Source organism: Apostichopus japonicus, chromosome 22 (genome assembly GCF_037975245.1).
Source record: "Apostichopus japonicus isolate 1M-3 chromosome 22, ASM3797524v1, whole genome shotgun sequence".
In the NCBI taxonomy this organism is placed as follows: domain Eukaryota; kingdom Metazoa; phylum Echinodermata; class Holothuroidea; order Aspidochirotida; family Stichopodidae; genus Apostichopus; species Apostichopus japonicus.
Window position 1 is genome coordinate 11,745,234 of NC_092582.1, and position 19,996 is coordinate 11,765,229.

Below are 19,996 nucleotides of genomic sequence, written 5' to 3' on the forward strand. Positions count from 1 at the left end.
ATGATACAATATTATTGTATGATACACTATGTGAAACGGGTAATTCTATATGCAACAATATTATTGTTGATATTTTATATTATATTATTATGATACAATATTATTGTATGATACTATGTGAATCGGGTGCACGTACACAGTCTTACTCATGGGTTTGAACTTGTACTCAGACAAAAAACCCACTCTGTATCTATTTGTGTTTCCATATATTACTGCTAAATAGTTCAATGACTGCAACACTCCTTTAACCACTGGGTATACAGATATGATAATTGAAAGTCTCATAGTGAATTCTTTAGGTAAACTTAAAGCATACAGGTGTGATGTCATAGCTATCACCTGGCAACAGAATAATTTCGTATTCTTTATTTTCCACCTTGATGAGTAAAGTCAATAAAGTATCAGTGTATTAGGTGTTTCTCAATTTGCTTGTATAAAATTGGATGCAAAGGATTGAAACATGCAACACGTATGCCATTGTGCACTTTGATGTCTCATGTTCCCTTTATTTTTTGTTCGATTTGCATGCAAAACTTCGGAAGCGTAGTTGAGACATGTCAATCAACGTGTTGATGAGATGCAATAATTCGTCAAAATGACAAAAATTTGAAAATTTATGTTTTGGTGAAATGCAATTAACTCGTGAAAATGACAAATATCTTAATACTGACGTTTTTGCAAGATGCGTCTCGACAAAACGTCAAATTTCAGATTTTTCTCATCGTGACGAGTTGATGCATTGCGATAAAACGTCAATTTCTGATTTTTGACATTTTGGAATATATTGTCAAAACGTCAATTTTCGATTTCTTGTCATATTGACGAGTTTTTGCATCTCATCAAAACGTCAATTTCAGTCCCTTCTACGTTTCCGTACAAAATGGATTAATTATCGCTGTCTTGCCAAAAGGACTGAATGAAATATATTGGGGTTGGGCGGGGGGGGGTGTTGGGGTGAGGGGTGGAGAGGAAGGGAAGGTTACAAAAGGTAAATCACGATAAGTTCGTATCTGTTGAATTCAAGAAGCTTTCCTTGTGTTACCGCTAAATTTGAAACATATCGACCTATATACATTAATGCAATTGTGTAGTTAATGATAAACTTTAAAGTTGCCAAAGCAGAATTAAATTATTTATCTCCCATCAAATTAAATGTAGACTAACCTGTTGACATTATCTTAAATTAACTTGTAAATATCGATAACTGACAATAAACTAACTAAGCGAATACCATAACACCCTGAGTTTACAAGAATTTATTTTAACATATATAACTGAACTACGATAATTCATATGCTTCAAGCATGCCTCAACAGTGACACAACAGTAAATACACAAAACATGAAAGCATTTCTCTCTTAAAAATAATTTCTCGATATTATTGTATTATTATTATATTATTAGCATTGAATAGGTTGAACAAAGTAAGAAAAGATGTATGAGTAAGTAATTTCCCTTGTGTACTTATATTACTAAAGCTCAGCTATATCTTATTTATTTTTTAATTTATTTTTTAATTTACGTCGAGAGGGTGACGGGGAGGGGGAAGGAACGTAATCCATGTTTTTACTGTTCTCGTGGCCTAGTGTACCCATGAGTGATTCTCCCAAGTCTTCGAAATTCATCTCTTTTGCGACATTCTTACTCTGTCATGCAGAGTAAGACACAACCCCCGACCATCCCCGGCAACCCCCGGCAACCCCTCCAACCTACCAGCTTATATTAATGAAAAATAGTTTGTGTTTTTAACATACATGACCTCATAATATTTTGTTATCCTACACCTACTTCTGGAGGGAAATTTCGTGGCAGTTTAGAAGATATATAGGAAATATTGATAAACTTATAACTGACTTTAGTGAGTAAATTACTCTCAAAAACAAATTAAACTAGATAATATTCTCAAGCATGAAGTATATCTTCTTGCTATAAGTTCAAGCTATAAGATCTGGTTGGTTATCGTACGGTTTATATGACATGACTACTTAAAATATATCAAAACGAGAAGGAAATGCTACTGACTACTTTCGTGTGAGGGTTGAAATGAGGGTGGGGAGGGGTGTGGGTGGGAGGGTGAACATCCTCACAATCCCGTGATACGCGATGTAAGATATGCCTTAATAGAAACTTAATGACTTAACTCAAGGAGACAGTTTTAATAAACAAAAAAGACTCTTTTTTATTAGTAATTGTGTTTGTGTGTGTATGAGTATGTGCCGGCGGGGGGGGGGGGGGGGGTAGGGCGGAGGAGGAGGGAGATTAAGAGACTATTAAAAATGAGTCCAGGTTTACTAACATCACTGGCTATATAAAGGCTCACGAATCAGTTTACATTGAAATTTGTAAAAACTATCTATTCTCAGGAATCTGTTTCATATGTCAGACATAACTTCAAACAGGATCTTCACATGATGCAAGTAAGAAACTGGGAAAGCATTTTACTCACTCATAGACCTAATTTAAGACTAATAAAACAGTGGTCAAATAAGACGCAGGTCAATGCAACGTCACGTATATATCGTGGCATAATTAAGATAAAACTCAATTTATTTTTTATTTTGGTGCTTTATATGTTACTGGAGGATACATATGTTCGACTAGTCTAGAACGGCTAAGGCACGTATTAGTTATTCATGATGTATAACATTCGACTTGTATATATTGATATTGTTGACTGGTATGCTGATATGTAAGTGTACCATATCAAATATCAACAGTGATATACCGGTATATTTGCCGCATGAATGTTGATATAAGCCTAAACTATGAAAATTATTAAAACAAATGGCATCGCCTATTAACGCCGATATGTTCAAACCAAATTTCAAACTTTTATTTTCAGATTGAGTAAAACTGTTGATTTTATTCTTGACATGCTGACCTTGATTTGTCATATTTCCTTGTTATTTATTTATATATTATATAATTATATTGAATATCTGATGTTGAAACATAGCATACTTATTTTCATATTGGCATGTTTAAGGTTCAACTATTAACATCCTGATAATTTACCTGAAATACTGATAGCTTTTTTTTTTTTTTTACCCATAACATATTGAAAACAGATGGCGTTCCGTATCTAGCTACACCATGTCCCAAAACAATACGTCTGAATAACATAAAACAACATTACAATTTAAAAGATTTCCATTTCAATATCCTGAATGACAAAAGAGAGGATAATTTAATCGCTGGTGCTTTCTCGTTCAAAGTCAAATTCAACCTAGTTTACGCTCTCCTGCATCATCGGAACGGTAAGGACTTGTGAGACGTCCGAGTAGTACCAACCAGTGATTGAGCAGTAGTCTTTACATCTAGGATGCCGTTTGTAGAGACAGTTTGCTTTAAGAGTGAGCTCACACCGACTTGGGTCTTTCAATACCGGATAAGGTTCCCTAAAAACCATAGACATTGAAGAATAAGTAAATAAATACATAAATAAATAAATAAATATATAAAGTGAGTACATCAAAACTGAAAAGATTGTGAACAGGGTTTCTGCATGAACGGAAGAGCGAGGGTGCCAGTTATGAAATGTTTTCAATTTTATTGTTAATTTTACATCTCACATTCACGATGACTTATAAAAGGGGTAAATTAATTAATTCCAGAGAATACATCGAGGATCTATCCTATAGCCAAAGTTGTTGTTGGTGAGTGATTATTGATCTTAAACTGGTGCTATATTTGCTTTTCAAACAATTTCGACGAATTCTTAATTATTAATTAGATTGCGCTGTATTTACATGTTACATATCTTTGTTCTGTATATGAGGAGGTTTTTATTTGGTATTCTGTCTGTCCGTTGGGGCAATACGCCAACCTCCCCCTTCCCCCAAGTACACAAGTGTACGTGGTTTGACTCTGTTAGATTCAGAAACATTTCAGCATTTTTGTTCAGCAATCAACTTTAGCTACCAGAATATTCTTTTAAAGAACATCTGCTGTAATGACATTTCAGTCTGTTATATAACTTTAAATTGGGGTGGGGCGGGGGGGGGGGGCAAACAGGCGCTGAAAGTGTTGATAAATTCCGTCTTGATACTTTTTAGCCTGACTTAATTTGTTAGTATTTTCTACATAGAGTGACAATAACTTGATAGAACGAACTCACATACATAATTGTAGGAGAATACTTTAGGTCTATAACTCAAAAATATTTGGTAAATTATATCCGAAAACTTACTCCCGGCAACAAAAGACTTCCAAGCGGTCGCTGCAAAAACATGTCAGACATGCGAAAAAACTCTCCACACGTTCCCCAGGCACTGCACAACTGAAAGAAGCTGTCGAGAAATCCAAACATTAATCGGAGGACAAATGATTCATTCGGGGGATGTTTGGTTTATTCAGCCGGGGAAGATTTAAATCACTTATATGGAAGTACATCCCACTGTTTTCAACATCACACAAAAGTATTTATTAGCAGATACTTGCGTTTAGAACCACTTAATATATAGAACCAATTTATAGTCTAATTATGCCTCGGAATGCATCATTAATTTGACTTTTTATTTGCTGAAGGAAGACTCTAGCCATTTTATGAAGGTTCATGGAGGACACTATATACCTGAATCAGTCGGTGAAAATGTTGTAAACCTAATTGCAAACTGCAACTGCTCCCCCCCCCCCCCCCATTCTCTCCACTCCCGCCCTTCGCCTACGCTTGAAATCCTGTGCAAGCTACTGTATATTACTAGTGTAATAACAACAACGAAATCATTATACAGTTTTAAAAAAAAACTCAGTTTTAAAATAATTTAAGTTAAGGCCTTTATCTAAAATGATTTCATGTTGAGGTTTCCATTGGAATGGCAAGTAACGTCGTAGCATTTAAATGTTTATAAATATACAGATGTAGGATTTTATCTGATAAATCTGTTATAAGGTTGCATCATCAACATTATCTTTTTAAGTATCGCAGTTTACAACAATTAACTGTAATGAGTAATTCTTACTTCACAAACTAAAATAATATATGAAGACTATAGTCGCCGCAAACCACCCTGTTGGAACATTTTCTCTTTATATGGCGGTATTTTCATGCCAAGCTTCAAAGCACCGGTACTAACAGTATATGAGTAGAATAATATCCTGTTATTCGATACAGATACAGGATAGGAACTGTTGATACTGTCAGTACGAGTGTTTTGAAGCATGACACGAGAGGACAGCATAAAATGGTATAATCATCGGAAAATTGTCTCAACTGGATGAGATATTAAAGGTTTCAAACTATACTATATCAGGTACCGACTGGAATCCCCGCTTTGCAATTACTTTTCAACCAACAACTGCTACCAAGAAGATACGCATATATAGCGCATCTCAACCAGTGGGGTTGTAGCGTGTACATCGTAAACAGGATATCAATAGCATCTCTTACCTAGGAGGTGATTATTAAAGTGCTGATTTGAAACATGTCCGGTTATGCAGAACACTTTCACTGCGAATCTGTCATTTTGTAGCAAACCTGTGCTGACATTTGCACATAAATTGTGATAACCGACTAGCTATCTGCTAATTCTTAGAACTTGATACACTTGTCTTATGCATCTCCCCTTCCTTATAGTTATCAAATAAAGGGGCTTTAACTGAAGAAGCTAATCATGTAAAGAAACATTTGATAAAGGATATAAAAATAAACCGTTTCTTTGAATGTCAAAATATGTTAATTACCAAGAACGGTCGCGAATAAACCAAACCAGTCAAACATTATATTCTCATGAAGTGACGAACAAACAGTAAAGACATTAAATTTATACTTACTTTCCTGGAAACATATTCCATGTTCGGGCTTATCTTTTAGAGGTCTGTACACGATCGGCAACATGAATGTCATATCTATTTCATCCAACTCCTCCATTAATCCGAGGCACGACGGCGTTCCAAGGCCAGTGATAATCAGGAAACTTAGGAACAATTTCATGTTTTTTTTTCTCGACTTCAATTGTTTCCCCCTTTTCCTTAATAATTTATGCTAACTGCAAATTTGCTGGATAAGTTTTCGAAAATGTTTATACTGTTTCTTTCTAATATGTTCCTTCTACTATTTGTGCTTTATAACAGTTAACTGATATACGGTTATGAATGTACTTCAAACTGACATTCCAATTCAGTTAATGGCATTTGGTCATTTACAACCTTCGTTTTTTATAATAATCTCCATGAAGAACAACATGTAATTAAAACTTGAGAAAGATTATTACGTCACGAAAGATTAAATTTTAACTCAATTACAGCTGTTTTCCCTTACAAACATTTTAATCAAATGTCAGCTAGATTATTATTATTATTATTGTTTTAATACACAATGCACACTTCAATTGATAAAAAAGAAGAGTTTCCTGCTCAATTCATTAAATAAATCAAACATGTAAACCTGATTATGCAGACACATTATAGTTAAATTTAAAACAGACGATCTACCTTAATGAGGATATAATTAGTGCACTAATCAACTAACATTCGTTAATCTTAAAAAGAAAGAAATGGGAATCATTATTTTCGTTTGAACGTATGAGTCAATACACCTGCTGATATTATTTAACTGCACATAATTAACACTCATTAGTTTCATTACATTTGTTAATCATTATAATTGTTTTTGTCAAATAATCATTTAAATGATTCCATCACTAACTCATTTTCCCCTCCGATTTACAGGTTAAGAAGGCAAGTATACCTTAGGGACTTCGAGTGGTGGGGTTGGGGTGGGTGGGTGGGGTGGGGGAGGCGGGGATTGTGCCTTAATCATTTAACATAGAGGGTTGGGGTGGTGAGTAAATGATGCCTTAGGTCTCGAGAGTGATGTTAACCCGAGGTTGCAGCTTAGCCATTCCCTTTGTTAATGTGGTTCGCCTTAGAATGAGAGATGCCAGTGTTCAGGAAGTTTGTAAAACATTGACCCACATTATATTATACAGGCCAATGAGCTGTTCACCGTTAGAACTAATCATTCCCAGCCAATTTGTCAGTTATAAACTCAATCCAAACTTGAAACTATAGTGAAAATGTCGTTCGTTAAAGCAGAAGTCTATTCGATCTACACAATACCTCAGTTGATATATCGGGCTCACCTTCACGGTAGCTATATGGTAAGCCACTGATTAAATTAAAACACACTCTGACGTAAACAAATGCAAAAAAAAAGAGAGAAAAAGTATGGGGTTACAGCCGTGAATTTAGTTAACTCCATTTTACATTCTAGTTAAATTAATGAACGATATGTGATGTAACTAGATGGACATCAATTAGTTTTTTTAAGTGGGTGTGGTATTGGAATGAAAAATAAAATGTGTTCGCAACATATGAGTTTTATTTCATCCGTGAAATAAAGCAAAGAACATTTTCTCACTTTTAAGTCCACAACATGCCGATCACTTAAGGAACGTCATCATACCATAATGTTATGTTAGTTACGTCAAGTCACCAAAGTAAGATAGCACACTAATATACGTAGCCATGACATTTTACTGATTATATGGGATACTTAGACGTTAATTTCATATAAGTTGTAGTAAATTTGTTTTAATCTACTCGATGAATTCATTTGAACGCCTCCTTAATTAACGATAAAGTTTTGAAACATAAAGATGAAAAAGACAATTGTTTTATCTTGATAAGGGTTATATTTGGATTAACGTTTGACGAAAAATTCAGCTTAGGAAAATAACAGGAGCCAAGTGTACATTCTATTAATTTTTAAAAAATATTGATTTATATGAAAAAAAAATTGCAGCGGAAAGAGGCCCTCTGGAGATGGATTTCTTCTTTACTTATGTCATTCTACTCATTCTCGTACTCACACCAAAGGGGGGGGGGGGGGGTTATACGCGTAATCCAACATATGTCGTTGTAATCATTCTCAACTTAGGGGGAATTATACGCGCACTTCAACTTATGTCGTTGTATACATTTTTTTACTCACACCAAAGTGCGAGTTATACGCGCACTTCTACTTATGTCGTTAGACTGATTCTCGTACTCACATTAAAGGAGGGAATTATACGTCAGTATTCATATTATGTTGTTGTACACATTCTCGTTCCCAAACCAAAGGGGACAATTCTACGTGTACTCATGCTGTTGTAAACGTACTCACACCAGAGGGAATTCTAAGTGTACCCATACCTATGTTTTTGTACTCATTCTCGCACTCACACCTTGGGGGGGGGGGGGAATTATACAAGTACTGTTACTTATAGTGTTGTACTCATTTTCGAACTCACACAATGTCAGTGTTGTTAGCGTGCTCACACCAAATGGAAATGCTGCGAGTACTTATACCTATGTTGTTGTACTCATACTTGTACTCGATCCAAGGTGGAATTTTGAGCGTACTCATTCTCGTAATGGTGTACTGGTACTCTTACTTATGGGGAATTCTACGTGTAACCATACCTTTGTTGTTGTACTCATTCTCGTAATCAAAACCAATGTGGAATTGTAAGCGTACTCATTCCCATAATGTTGTAGTGGTACCCACACCTATGAGGAATTCTACGTGTACCCATACCTATGTTGTTGTACTTCTAATACAATTCTGATAACAAAAGCAACATAGGCCCACATTCTTATACGCAAAGTAGATTAGCTAGGCTAGGTCCCTGTGATATGGAAGTTGTTCAGCTTTATGCTATGGGTGAACTATTGGTTTCTTATGGGTTTGCACAGTTGCTCTAACATTTAAATCCAACGAACTAATGATTGATTTTCTGGTCAAGTCTAGTTGATGGCGGAACATTAAAATAACTTCGTTAAATGTGGTACTTTCATTGCACATAGGTGTATTTGTAAATTATCTTACTTTGATACCTTTTTACACGTGCAGACTCAATGAAATGTTACCATGTTACGTCGCCCGCACATCATTTCTTTTTTTCCCCGCAAAATCCACCACTTCGCTCTTTAGTTAATGATGTGAAGTTTATTTTTAACTTGACGGGTAATTTATTTATATAAAATTGTAATATTTTGAATAAGACAAAAGCGTCAGTAAATGCAACTCCGCAAGAAGTGAAAAAAAAAAAACACATACTACTCATGTGCAAAGGAATAGAGTGAATAGATTTGAAAAGATTGAAAAATTAAGGCCACAAAAGGCCACAAAAAACTACTTTAACAAAGTCTTAAACAAGAAATAACATCAAACTATAGACTTAATTAGTAGCTGTCGAAATTAAACAAGAATGATATATGTTATGACCGGTCGCTGGTTTTATTTTATGTTAGTGAGATGAAATTCATACCACTTCCGGGGTAGCCTACTCTTCTTGGATGGGCACGCTGAGAATCTGTCCCAAATCAGAAAAATACCAGCCTGTGACGGAACAGTAATCCTTGCACCTTGGATGCCGTACGTACTTACACTTCTTTTCATTCAGCGTTAACTCACACCTGCTAGGGTCTTTCAATTTCGGATAAGGATCCCTACAAAATGAAAAGATTACAAATAATAATAATAATCATAATGATGATGATGATGATGATGATGATGATGATGATGATGATGATGATGATGATGATGATGATGATGATGATGATGATGATGATGATGATGATGATGATGATGATGATGATGATGATGATGATGATGATGATGATGATGATGATGATGATGATGATCATGATGATGATGATGATGATGATGATGATGACGACGACGACGACGACGATGATGATGATGATGATGATGATGATGATGATGATGATGATGATGATGATGATGATGATGATGATGATGATGATGATGATGATGATGATGATGATGATGATGATGATGATGATGATGATGATGATGATGATGATGATCATCATCATCATCATCATCATCATCATCATCACGATCATGATCATGATGATCATGATGATGATGATGATGATGTTACGTATATGATCCTGTTGATAACTATGTATGTAAATACGTATGATCCTGTTGATAACTCATGTATGTAAATACGTTTGATCCTGTTGATAACTAATGTATATGAATACGTTTGATCCTGTTGATAACTAATGTATGTGAATACGTATAATCCTGTTGATAAATAATATATGTAAATACGTATGATCCTGTTGATAACTAATGTATGTCATTGGATAGATCGCAAATAACGACTGTGTTGTTGTCTAGTCCACGGTGTCCAAGCCAGAGAGAGTCCTTACAGTCCGAGTCAAAACCGATTCCCCGATTAACCGAGTCTGAGTTGAGTCAGATCAAAATCATGAGAAAGAGAGTCGATTCTTTACTCCGCCGTCTATAATAAATATGTTATTTACGTATACTTAACTCGTTGTAATGGAATTGGCCATGCAGATGGCAAGTGTTGTTTTCTTCGTGTTTGTTATAACGGTAGATTAAAGCTATATAATGAGGTTACATGCACAAGCCAATATGATTTACCTTCTGCAGCAAAATACTTTCAAATCGTCGCTACAAATGCAAGTGAGACACTGCAAAGCTCCTGCATACGTTACACGTTCTCCCGGCACTGAGCACTCTGCAGATGCTGTCAGTTTTGAAAGAAAGAAAGAAAGAGAGATAATTGAAACCTATTGACAAGTGATTTGTGGATATATGACTCCGGTAACCCATCCTCATTAATCTAAATTGTTTCTTTCATATACATTTTTGTCGGCACAGACGCGACCTATATACCTAACTTTCCCATAGAATACAGCTGTATATTGGAAACAGTTAGTTAAGAGAGAAGATCCAAGTATTTATACATCTGAAACATTTCACAAGTAATATTGTGACGAGAATAACCTGCACTACTTAATACCATGCACTGGTGTCCGCTTATTCGACGACAACGAAACCGTTTTTAGGGCTTCCCCTGATAGCAGAAGGCATTTGAAGTTCTTCTTGAAATAAAACTCAGTTGTATACTCTAGCAAAGTTATGCCAACATTTAGCAGTCATTGACATTGGGTTATTGGGTTGTCGTCTAGTGATCATTATTGGGTAACGTTTAGTTCAAACGCTAATTAAAACAAATCTTTAATTGTAAGGTGGAAAATGGCCATTTATTGTAGATATCCCAAATCTTATGAAGAAAATTTTATTTGACAAGTTATATTAACAGATATTCTATTCTAATTATTCTATTACTTTTATGAGAAGAAACAACAGTTTTTTTTATAAGTTAAGCAAACAAGCAGGTAAGAAGTATACAGAAACAGCTATAGTATTTACGGTTATAAGTAATGCGAAGACTTGAAGAGCAGACACTGATATCGGGCTGCAACCCTATTTAAATATTAAAGTAATCTTCTGCTGTCTTCCAAAGTTCAAAGGCAAAACACACGGTATGTAATTTACAGGCTTCGAAAGTTTATGATCCACCACATTTAAAGTCCTCGGAATTCTAGACATATCATACAGCGTGTTTACTATGCTCCAAAGGTTAAGGATATAATACACCATACTTAATAGCCTCTTAGGTTACAATAATGCCTGAAGTGTACTGTTCTCGTAAGATTAAAGAACAATACACCACACTCACTGTCCTCGAAAGTTTAAAGATACAATGTGTTTACTATGCTCGAAATGTTAAGGATGTAATAAACCATACTTACTATCATCTAAGGTTAACGTAATGTCTGAAAATGTACGGTATATACTGTGTTCGATAGATTAAAGATATAATACACCACACCCAATGTCCTCAAAAGTTGAAAGTTTACTGTACTCGAGAGTTTAAGGAAATAATAGGCCATACGGTGCATACTGTCCTCGAAATGTTAAAGATATAATACACCTTACGTGCTGTCCTCTAAAGTTGAAAGATATAATACACCGCACTTTCTGTCCTCGAAAGGTTAAATATAGGCCTGTAGTGTACCGTATTTACTGTCCTCAAAAGGTTAGAGATAAGCCTAAAAATGTACCCCTAACATATTTTGTCCTCGAAAGTTTAAAGATATTATAATCCATACTTATACTGTCCTCAGTATAGTTACAAATAACAAGCGCCCTTTGTAATGTCCTCGAAACGTAGGAATAAACTTTGTGTTATATATATACATATATATATATTTATACACCATACTTATTGTCCTAGAAATGTTAAGGGAAAAAATAGGCTATTCGATATACTTACTGTCTTCGAAACATATGCCATGAGTGGGTTTGTTTGCTAAATCGGCCTCTGAAATTGGCAAGATAAATGACATCTCTACCCCGAATGTATCGTCGTCGGCAATGTCATTCGACGTCGTCTTCCCAAGATAGGTGATAAACACGAAGAACAGGTACAACCTCATATTTTCTTCGATTTTATGTATATGGTATGTAATATTAAGTTGTCGTCACAATTATATGCACTATTTTAAATATGTCTTAAAGGTAAAACCCTCGTAGCAGTGACTAAACAATTTGAATTGCCATACCTTTGTTATATATGATATACGGTATGTCGTGATATTTAATAATCATTGTAAACGAATTTGATTGTTTCATACAATATTTGCTTAATATCCGGGTCATGCATGGCAGATCACAGGTGAAATCAGTGACATCTGCCCCTACATTTTTGCAAGGTTTGAACATTTAATAACATTTTCTCTTTTGTTCTTCATTCTTCAAATATACTCTTGTCTAATTCGTACAAACAATACTATTGAAATATGTCAATGAAGTGTACTTAAACAATTATGGAGCCCGCTGAAACACGAGCTGTAATCAAAGCACAAATAGAACCCTGGTTTACGAAATCTTTCCCACAATGTCTATATGTACGATTAGATCGTTTTTGAGAGGCATAGATTTGACAGAGGTTGCCCTAATTTTTTTTGTCCTAATTGACCAAATATTGCGATATATTTCGCGTATTGTTTAGTAGGCCTCTATCGATTAGTCTCTAAATCGATCGGTTGGTCTCTATCGATATTTGGTATGCTTGCTAAACCTCTCCGACATCTTTATTGGTAAGCGTGACAAAATGTCCAGTCTGAGCCCCCCCCCCCCCAAAAAAAAAAGGTAGATGACCATGTGCTTCGTGGTAGTCCGAAAATAATTGTGTATGGTTTATATTTCTGATATATTTCAAGATATATATGTATGAATGATTTGAAACATCTCAAAAGGAGCGTGACCACTCTCAGCATACAACTTAAGTAGATGAGAGGGAAGGGGGGGGGGTGGATGACTTACTCCTCCACTTTCAGAAATATTCCCCGAGCCCCTAGTGTTTAAGATGACTTGTATGTACATTACAATTTATAACAAGGTGAAAGTTTTTCAACTTTGTATTAAAAATATCATATTGGATCTAAGTACCGCCAATTTTACCAACCACCCCCCTCCCTTACACCACTCTTCCAGGAAGACATAACGTAAGCCCTCCTCCCGTAACTAAGATGTTGTTTACGCCCCTGCATCTCAGCAAAAGGGAATGCAAACATCGATATGCTCCTAGCTTACAGAGCTATTAAAAATTCGATCAAATGCAGGAAAGAGAGGTGTAGCACAAGTTTCTTGTCCGATTTTGGTGCACTAAAGTAACTTGTTACGGTTTGAGGGCCCATATTTGTTTCTTTAACGATGGCATATCGTACTGGTACCCCGAAATTGGACCAAACTCACCTCATAGTATAATGAAGGTATTTGATGCTCCGATGAAGGACTGAGTCGTTAAAAGATTAAATCTAAGGCAACTGTGAATCCAGGGGTACCATATCACATGGCCTCCACATGCAGAGAACGAATTATGGAATATTTAAAAAAATCGACATTTAATTGGCAATAATCGCCGCCCCCTCCCCAAACGTTACGCATTCCTTCGACATAAATATATTTATTTGGGCAATTGTATAAGCTTCAGTGCCTTACTGAATAAGCCAGCATATACCATATCACGTTATTAATTCAAGAAATTATTATTATTATTATTTTGTATATGCTGCATAAAGAAATGTATTTAAAAACATAAACCCTCTGTTTGTCGTTATAAAGAATAAATAACCGTGGTTAGATTAACCATCCTGGTTGATATAATTCATATCATCACTTTAGACGAGAATAAGATTGACAAATATGAAATGGAAAATACATTGTCCAGAGATGCTTTAGTGACACTAATATAGCTTAGATGCGTTAGTAACACTAATATAGACACTAATATAGCTCTGGATTACCGCTGGTATAAGCTTCCAGCTGTTTGTTGCATCGGATTTAAACATCAACATATAAGCAGATGCGTTATTCAAGGGAGTTACGCTCTTTAAACACAAGCTGTCGTATCGGGATTTAAGCTAAATGCCATTAAGTCATGGACAGTATTTACTTTAAATGAGTGAATTGGAGTGTACTGATCCTCAAATCGACACAAATCCATGTCCCAGTTCGCAAAAAGTTAAAATTTGCTTCTTCTTTTTTTCAGGTTGAAGCACACAACAGACTGATTAAATGATGCGCGTGTTATTTTCAAGCTAAGTTTCAAGAGATTTTGTTATATTTTATCATATTTTATTATTATTATTTTGTTTATGAATTATCTTTCTTAACTTTTTAGGAGTGTGAGTAATACGTTTTAACATAACTGTGTTAGTTGCCGACCGAACATCCTCTCCACTCTCCTCAGGATAACTCTAGTGGTTAGAAATCATTTCTTGTGATAGTGGGCTACCGCACCCACATTGTTTGGATCCTTGTTGACCCTATAGCAGAAACAGCCATTGATATAACATGTATTACTCTATACACGTGCCTCTCCATATCCAATTACCCTTGACCTCTGTAAAGCTGTTACCAGGGTAGTACCTTGGAATAGCCCCGGTATTTACTCTGGGAATCATTCGTGGGAGTTTGGTTACTCACCAGAATCCCCACAAATTATTTAAACAGGTTCTTTAATTAAACATTTTGACACAGATATTTCAGCCGGCAGGTGTTCATCTCTATGGACGACACGCTTGTGTATGCGGAACGTGAATAGACGTTCCTAGCTTTCACTTGTGACTGGCTCTTTCTAGCAACTCAACTCATTAATGACCGTGTTGCAAAGAACGTGTGGTCTCATATTCAACCAATGACGAGACTGTAAAATATACTTTCAAATGATAGTATAGTCTCGTCCAAGATCTAAGAGTTTCTAGTTTAGATGTAAAGTATTGTTCGAAACGGTTTCAAACAAGAACTAACGTTTAACTTAATAACACGTGTAGTTATGTCCATATCCAAGGCACTCGTGATATTTCACTTGATGTAACATCGCCATGATCGGTTACAGGCTCGATGTAAGGGGTACTGGGGTTGCTGGTGGATTAGGTTGTTTCGCACAGGCTCTATATCTTGGCTGCCTTTCTTGAGGTTAACCACATAAAGTGACAGGGACTTTATATAGTCCAAGTATATAACCAAGTACAAAATTAATGTCATCGTAGGCTGCACTGTTGTTTGTATGATGCTAAAAGACATATCTTGGTTTAGATAAAAGCAATGATTAAACACCGAATTACTATTAACATTTCTTATGCGCTGAGGAGCTCACCTTTTCATCAATTTAAATGAGCGTTCTAGAGATTAGCATACTTTAAAGGTGCGTACCTTGAGAGCCGTACTAGCTGTGGAAACATTACTATAGCGATCAAATTTGTCTTTTTTCTTGAACTATAACGTAATAAGACTAAATATCTGCCTGAAACTATAACCTTTAAGATACTGTTGTATAGTTCTAGGAATAGTATTTGACTATTTCTTACAGATGTTTTTTTTTCCTTTTCCCGACCAAGCCATATAAAATTCATAGATCCATACATGATTTACATCATTTAATATAAGAGAGGTATGTGGTATGTAATCTCTTGGCAACTCCTTATAATCGATTTACAAATTATCCATTCCAATATAGAAGATTATTTGTATACAACAAAGTAATGTTTATTTTGTTCACGGTAACACGTTTATATCTAATTTCATCAATCCTATAGTGGGAGTGGGGAATTGTAGGGTGGGGGGGGGGGGGGTAGAAGTAACGTAATACGAATTCATGTACCTTTGTTACTTTTACATGGCCAGGCATGGATAGGGGAGGGTATAGCCTTTACACCTACCCTCCCCTCCCCACCCTTTTCAACCTTTCATCTTCGCACAAAAACGCAAATGCGATGATTAGGATATCCTCTACATTAAGACCATTAATTACTATATCCATTTATACTTAATTGTTAGATCATAACGGATGAACTTAATCTCATATAATTCAACCATATTTACTGAAGTTCCATCTGCAACGCTATGATGAGAAGATGATGACACATGCACAACGGATTAATTAATACATAAAAAGAAAACGAGTAACATGATTTAAACTTGAAACAATTTATTTCGGTTGGATGCTAAGACAGATGTAAGATATAGATTAATGATGGTCATTGCATGTAAAACAATCATTGAAAATAGTGTTCAAGTTGAACTTTAATTTAAATCTTTTACAATTAACATCTTCAATTTCTTCAGGAACCTTATGCTTAGATAAACACAACAACCTTTTCGATATATTTCACTGCTTTTTATTAGAGTGTCTTCAATGATCAATCTTTCAAGAAGAGATTTCAGTCTACTCCTTGGAGTGAATTTTAGCCCATTCATCTCTTATAGAGTGATATAGCTCACTATTTCTTAGAGCTAAATTTTCATCGAGTTACTCTCTTTGATAAGAGTGACTTTCATCATTCTATAAATAGTCAGCTTCCTGGACGCTTCTTAAAGAGTGAATTTTCACTCAAGTTCGAACATAATTAAGTGCAAGTTGCATCCTCACTTCTGTGACGTACATTATCTGGTTAATTAACACGCTGCCGTGTTGTTGTTGTTCGCAATAGCGAATAATTTCACAAATTGATAGTTAATTAGACAGCTTAACAATAACAAATTGCAACCGAGTGATAAAATGTTGAAACTGTTCAAATTTACTTTATTTATTTTCAAATTATGTCTCATTGTTTAATGTTTTGTTTTTCTTTTATTATTTATTATTTTGCTTTTTTCTTACTACAGCTACAAGTAAGTAGTAAGGCTTAAGGGTTATTTAACGACTTAAAATAACTTTTATGGTCCTTCGCTTTGAAGGACTTGGAAGTTACACCATCGATAACGTTTAAAGGTTTAAAACGTTATACATCGCTGTGGTATCCGCTCACATCGGAGTAATACCACGCCTCTACTGCACATGCTTTTGAGCACTTGGGGTGTCGGGTATAAACGCATGAATCAGGATCCAAAAACAATGAACATTTTTCTGGATTGTGCACCTTGGGTTGTGGCTCACTGAAAACAAAACAAGAACAAAAACCATAAAATTAATGTAAATAATTGTATCAACAGCCGTGGAAAACCTTAAGACCCATTTTCTGTTTTTATCTGGCAGGCTAAGTTGAAACTATATTTATGAAATTTGGAATAGTTGAATAATTACTGTTATTCATATTTTTCATTTTTTAAATAATTTTTAATATGCAAAAGTGTCGGGCGAGGTATATATATACTTTTTTAAATTTTGAAATATTGATTCCATAGTAACTCTTTAATGAAGTAATTTTCAGTAATGATTTGTATGTTTGGGAAAATCACAGTAACCTGGACGACTACAGGTCAGTTAAACGTTGCTTTTAGTAAGCTTTATACCCAACATACAACAGTTCAGTTAGCATATAATAGGGCACTATACAATTCTATGGAACGCCATCTAATTACGTATACCATAACTGTAATGTAAACAAACAAGGGTAGCTTACAATGTATGAGTGAATTCCATGGTGATAACTTTTTTTTTTTTTTTCCGATTGCAAAAGTGGTTACAATAAATGAAATAAGGTAAGAAATTAGGCCTCAACTGTTTGCAACAGAAGTCTGTAAAAATGAATTAATTTCGTGAGTATTTTACCTCCTGCAGCAAACTACTCCATGTTGATCGTCACAGAAACATTCAATGCACTCTTCAGCTCCATTGTAGTCTACCTTGGCTCCAGGAATTTCACAAACAAGCATTGCTGTCAAAATTTGACAAAAGATGGAAAGAAAGTGTTAAGTTGTCATTCAACTTTAAAAGTACAAATATTTTCTTAATAATGTGTTACAAAAACATGTCTGCATCTTTTTGAACGTGACTACTATTCTAACACAATACAATACAATGCAATCAATGCAATATGATACAGTACAATACAATACAAAACAATGCAATACAATACAATACAATATACAACACAATATACAATACAATACAATGCAATGCAATCAATGCAATATGATACAGTACAATACAATACAATACAATGCAATACAATACAAAACAATGCAATACAATACAATACAATACAATATACAACACAATATACAATACAATACAATACAATGCAATACAATACAATGCAATCAATGCAATATGATAGAGTACAATACAATACAATACAATACAATACAATACAATACAATGCAATACAATACAAAACAATGCAATACAATACAATACAATATACAACACAATATACAATACAATACAATGCAATACAATGCAATGCAATACAACACAATACAATGCAATACAATACAATACAATACAATATGATAAAATACGATACAATACAATACAATACAGTATCATACAATACAATAAAGTGCAATACAATTCAATACTAAACTTCTTCTATAGTAGGCCTATTATTCGATATCAAACTTACTGAAAAGATCACAATCAATTAGTTCGGAAAGGAAAATCAAGTTTCCCTGTGTCAAATAACACAGTTTATCGATTTCCATTTTGGCGTTTCTATATTGAACTTCTTTTAAAGTGAAAAGAATGCTTTGGGAGCTAAAGGTGTCGAATCAAAGAGAATCATTATTAACACAAAGCTTAGAAACTTATTACATACAAAATAAGCCTACATTGTTACAAACTGGTTAATTTCCATCTAGTACTAACTATAAATCGGTATCGAGTTTTGGTACAATTCACTAACAACAGTAAAGAAGAAAACTTCTTCAACAAAATAGAAACAGAAACGAAATAATTTTACCAAATATATACCTAATTTACATATTTAACAGAATCATAGAGTAAGAGTGACCTTAGTTTAAAAAAATAATGAAAAAAAATGAGGTAGGCAATGAGGCCAAACAAATATTTTGACGTAGGACTGTATGGTGTAATGCGGTATTTAAATTACGTAACTTATCGAAGTGTCACGTGATCAGTTAAACTTCGCTTCAGTATTCCTCGTTGTTGAGATATAATATTTATAGTATTAAAGTATAGCTTTGTGAGCTGATTTTGTTGAAATTGTTCGGTGAAAGATACCAAAAAGTTTCATATACTTATATATCATCATTTTTTCTTCTTCAAATAGTCAAGTAAAAAGCCGAAAAATACTTTGAAATATTATAGTTTTGTTTGCTATAAAATAGCACACTAGTATGAAACAAAGGGATACGAAACGGTTGCAAACATCGAATCTATGTTATAATCGCTAATCTATCCTTATTTGGTGAAATTTAAAATCTAGGCAGATGTCATAACTTTCATTAATTCCAAAATAATACTGAGTAATACTCAATATCATAACGTGACGTTTTGCTCTCTTTGTGATTTTTCTTGTTTTTGCAAAGTAAATAAAATAATGCGAAAATTTGGCCAACAGCAAACGTAAGCTGCTTGAAATATATCTAGATTAAAACTTTTCAACAAAAAGCAAATTATACAAATTGGTGGAAAAAAACTTACATTCTTGGAAACAAACACCATTGTCTGGCTTCTGATCAGTTGGGGCCTCGTCGACCGGCAAACGCTGTGCAAAATCTACACCAACCAATCCAAAATTGTCTTCTGCGTTTGCAGATATTGCCATTATGGCAAGGATTGCCGCTACTGAAAAAGGCTTCATGGTCGTTCAACACTTACTTTAGACTATGTTCTTAACAGAGAGAGAAAACTTATCCAACAGACGCACTTGTCCAATATGATGGAAGAATATGGCAATAAGATGGATA

The 19,996-nt window shown here is 34.7% G+C and overlaps 3 protein-coding genes across 3 annotated transcripts; all 3 read right to left on the reverse strand.

Annotated features, from left to right (window-relative positions):
• Window positions 1-1,241: 1,241 nt before the first annotated feature.
• On the reverse strand, window positions 1,242-6,121 carry LOC139963836 (uncharacterized). The gene is made up of 3 exons (XM_071965022.1): window positions 5,773-6,121; window positions 4,190-4,289; window positions 1,242-3,398 (listed from the first exon to the last, which is right to left on the reverse strand). Exons 1-3 carry the CDS (start codon window positions 5,930-5,932, stop codon window positions 3,227-3,229), a joined length of 432 nt encoding a protein of 143 aa, XP_071821123.1. The 5' UTR covers window positions 5,933-6,121; the 3' UTR covers window positions 1,242-3,226.
• A 1,037-nt stretch (window positions 6,122-7,158) lies between these two features.
• LOC139963851 (uncharacterized) lies at window positions 7,159-12,385 on the reverse strand. Its single transcript, XM_071965053.1, has 3 exons — window positions 12,111-12,385; window positions 10,409-10,514; window positions 7,159-9,435 (listed from the first exon to the last, which is right to left on the reverse strand). Exons 1-3 carry the CDS (start codon window positions 12,271-12,273, stop codon window positions 9,270-9,272), a joined length of 435 nt encoding a protein of 144 aa, XP_071821154.1. The 5' UTR covers window positions 12,274-12,385; the 3' UTR covers window positions 7,159-9,269.
• A 4,594-nt stretch (window positions 12,386-16,979) lies between these two features.
• Window positions 16,980-19,996, reverse strand: LOC139963879 (uncharacterized). Its single transcript, XM_071965085.1, has 3 exons — window positions 19,731-19,996; window positions 17,895-18,000; window positions 16,980-17,278 (listed from the first exon to the last, which is right to left on the reverse strand). Exons 1-3 carry the CDS (start codon window positions 19,888-19,890, stop codon window positions 17,125-17,127), a joined length of 420 nt encoding a protein of 139 aa, XP_071821186.1. The 5' UTR covers window positions 19,891-19,996; the 3' UTR covers window positions 16,980-17,124.

Coding starts and splice junctions, on each gene's coding strand:
- LOC139963851 (XM_071965053.1), bottom strand. CDS start 12,273: ATGAGGTTGTACCTGTTCTTCGTGTTTATCACCTATCTTGGGAAGACG. Junction 10,515..12,110: donor TGGCATATGTTTCGAAGACA/GTAAGTATATCG, acceptor CAAAACTGACAG/CATCTGCAGAGTGCTCAGTG. Junction 9,436..10,408: donor AAAGTATTTTGCTGCAGAAG/GTAAATCATATT, acceptor TTCATTTTGTAG/GGATCCTTATCCGAAATTGA.
- LOC139963836 (XM_071965022.1), bottom strand. CDS start 5,932: ATGAAATTGTTCCTAAGTTTCCTGATTATCACTGGCCTTGGAACGCCG. Junction 4,290..5,772: donor TGGAATATGTTTCCAGGAAA/GTAAGTATAAAT, acceptor ATTTCTCGACAG/CTTCTTTCAGTTGTGCAGTG. Junction 3,399..4,189: donor GAAGTCTTTTGTTGCCGGGA/GTAAGTTTTCGG, acceptor TATGGTTTTTAG/GGAACCTTATCCGGTATTGA.
- LOC139963879 (XM_071965085.1), bottom strand. CDS start 19,890: ATGAAGCCTTTTTCAGTAGCGGCAATCCTTGCCATAATGGCAATATCT. Junction 18,001..19,730: donor TGGTGTTTGTTTCCAAGAAT/GTAAGTTTTTTT, acceptor AAATTTTGACAG/CAATGCTTGTTTGTGAAATT. Junction 17,279..17,894: donor GGAGTAGTTTGCTGCAGGAG/GTAAAATACTCA, acceptor TTTTGTTTTCAG/TGAGCCACAACCCAAGGTGC.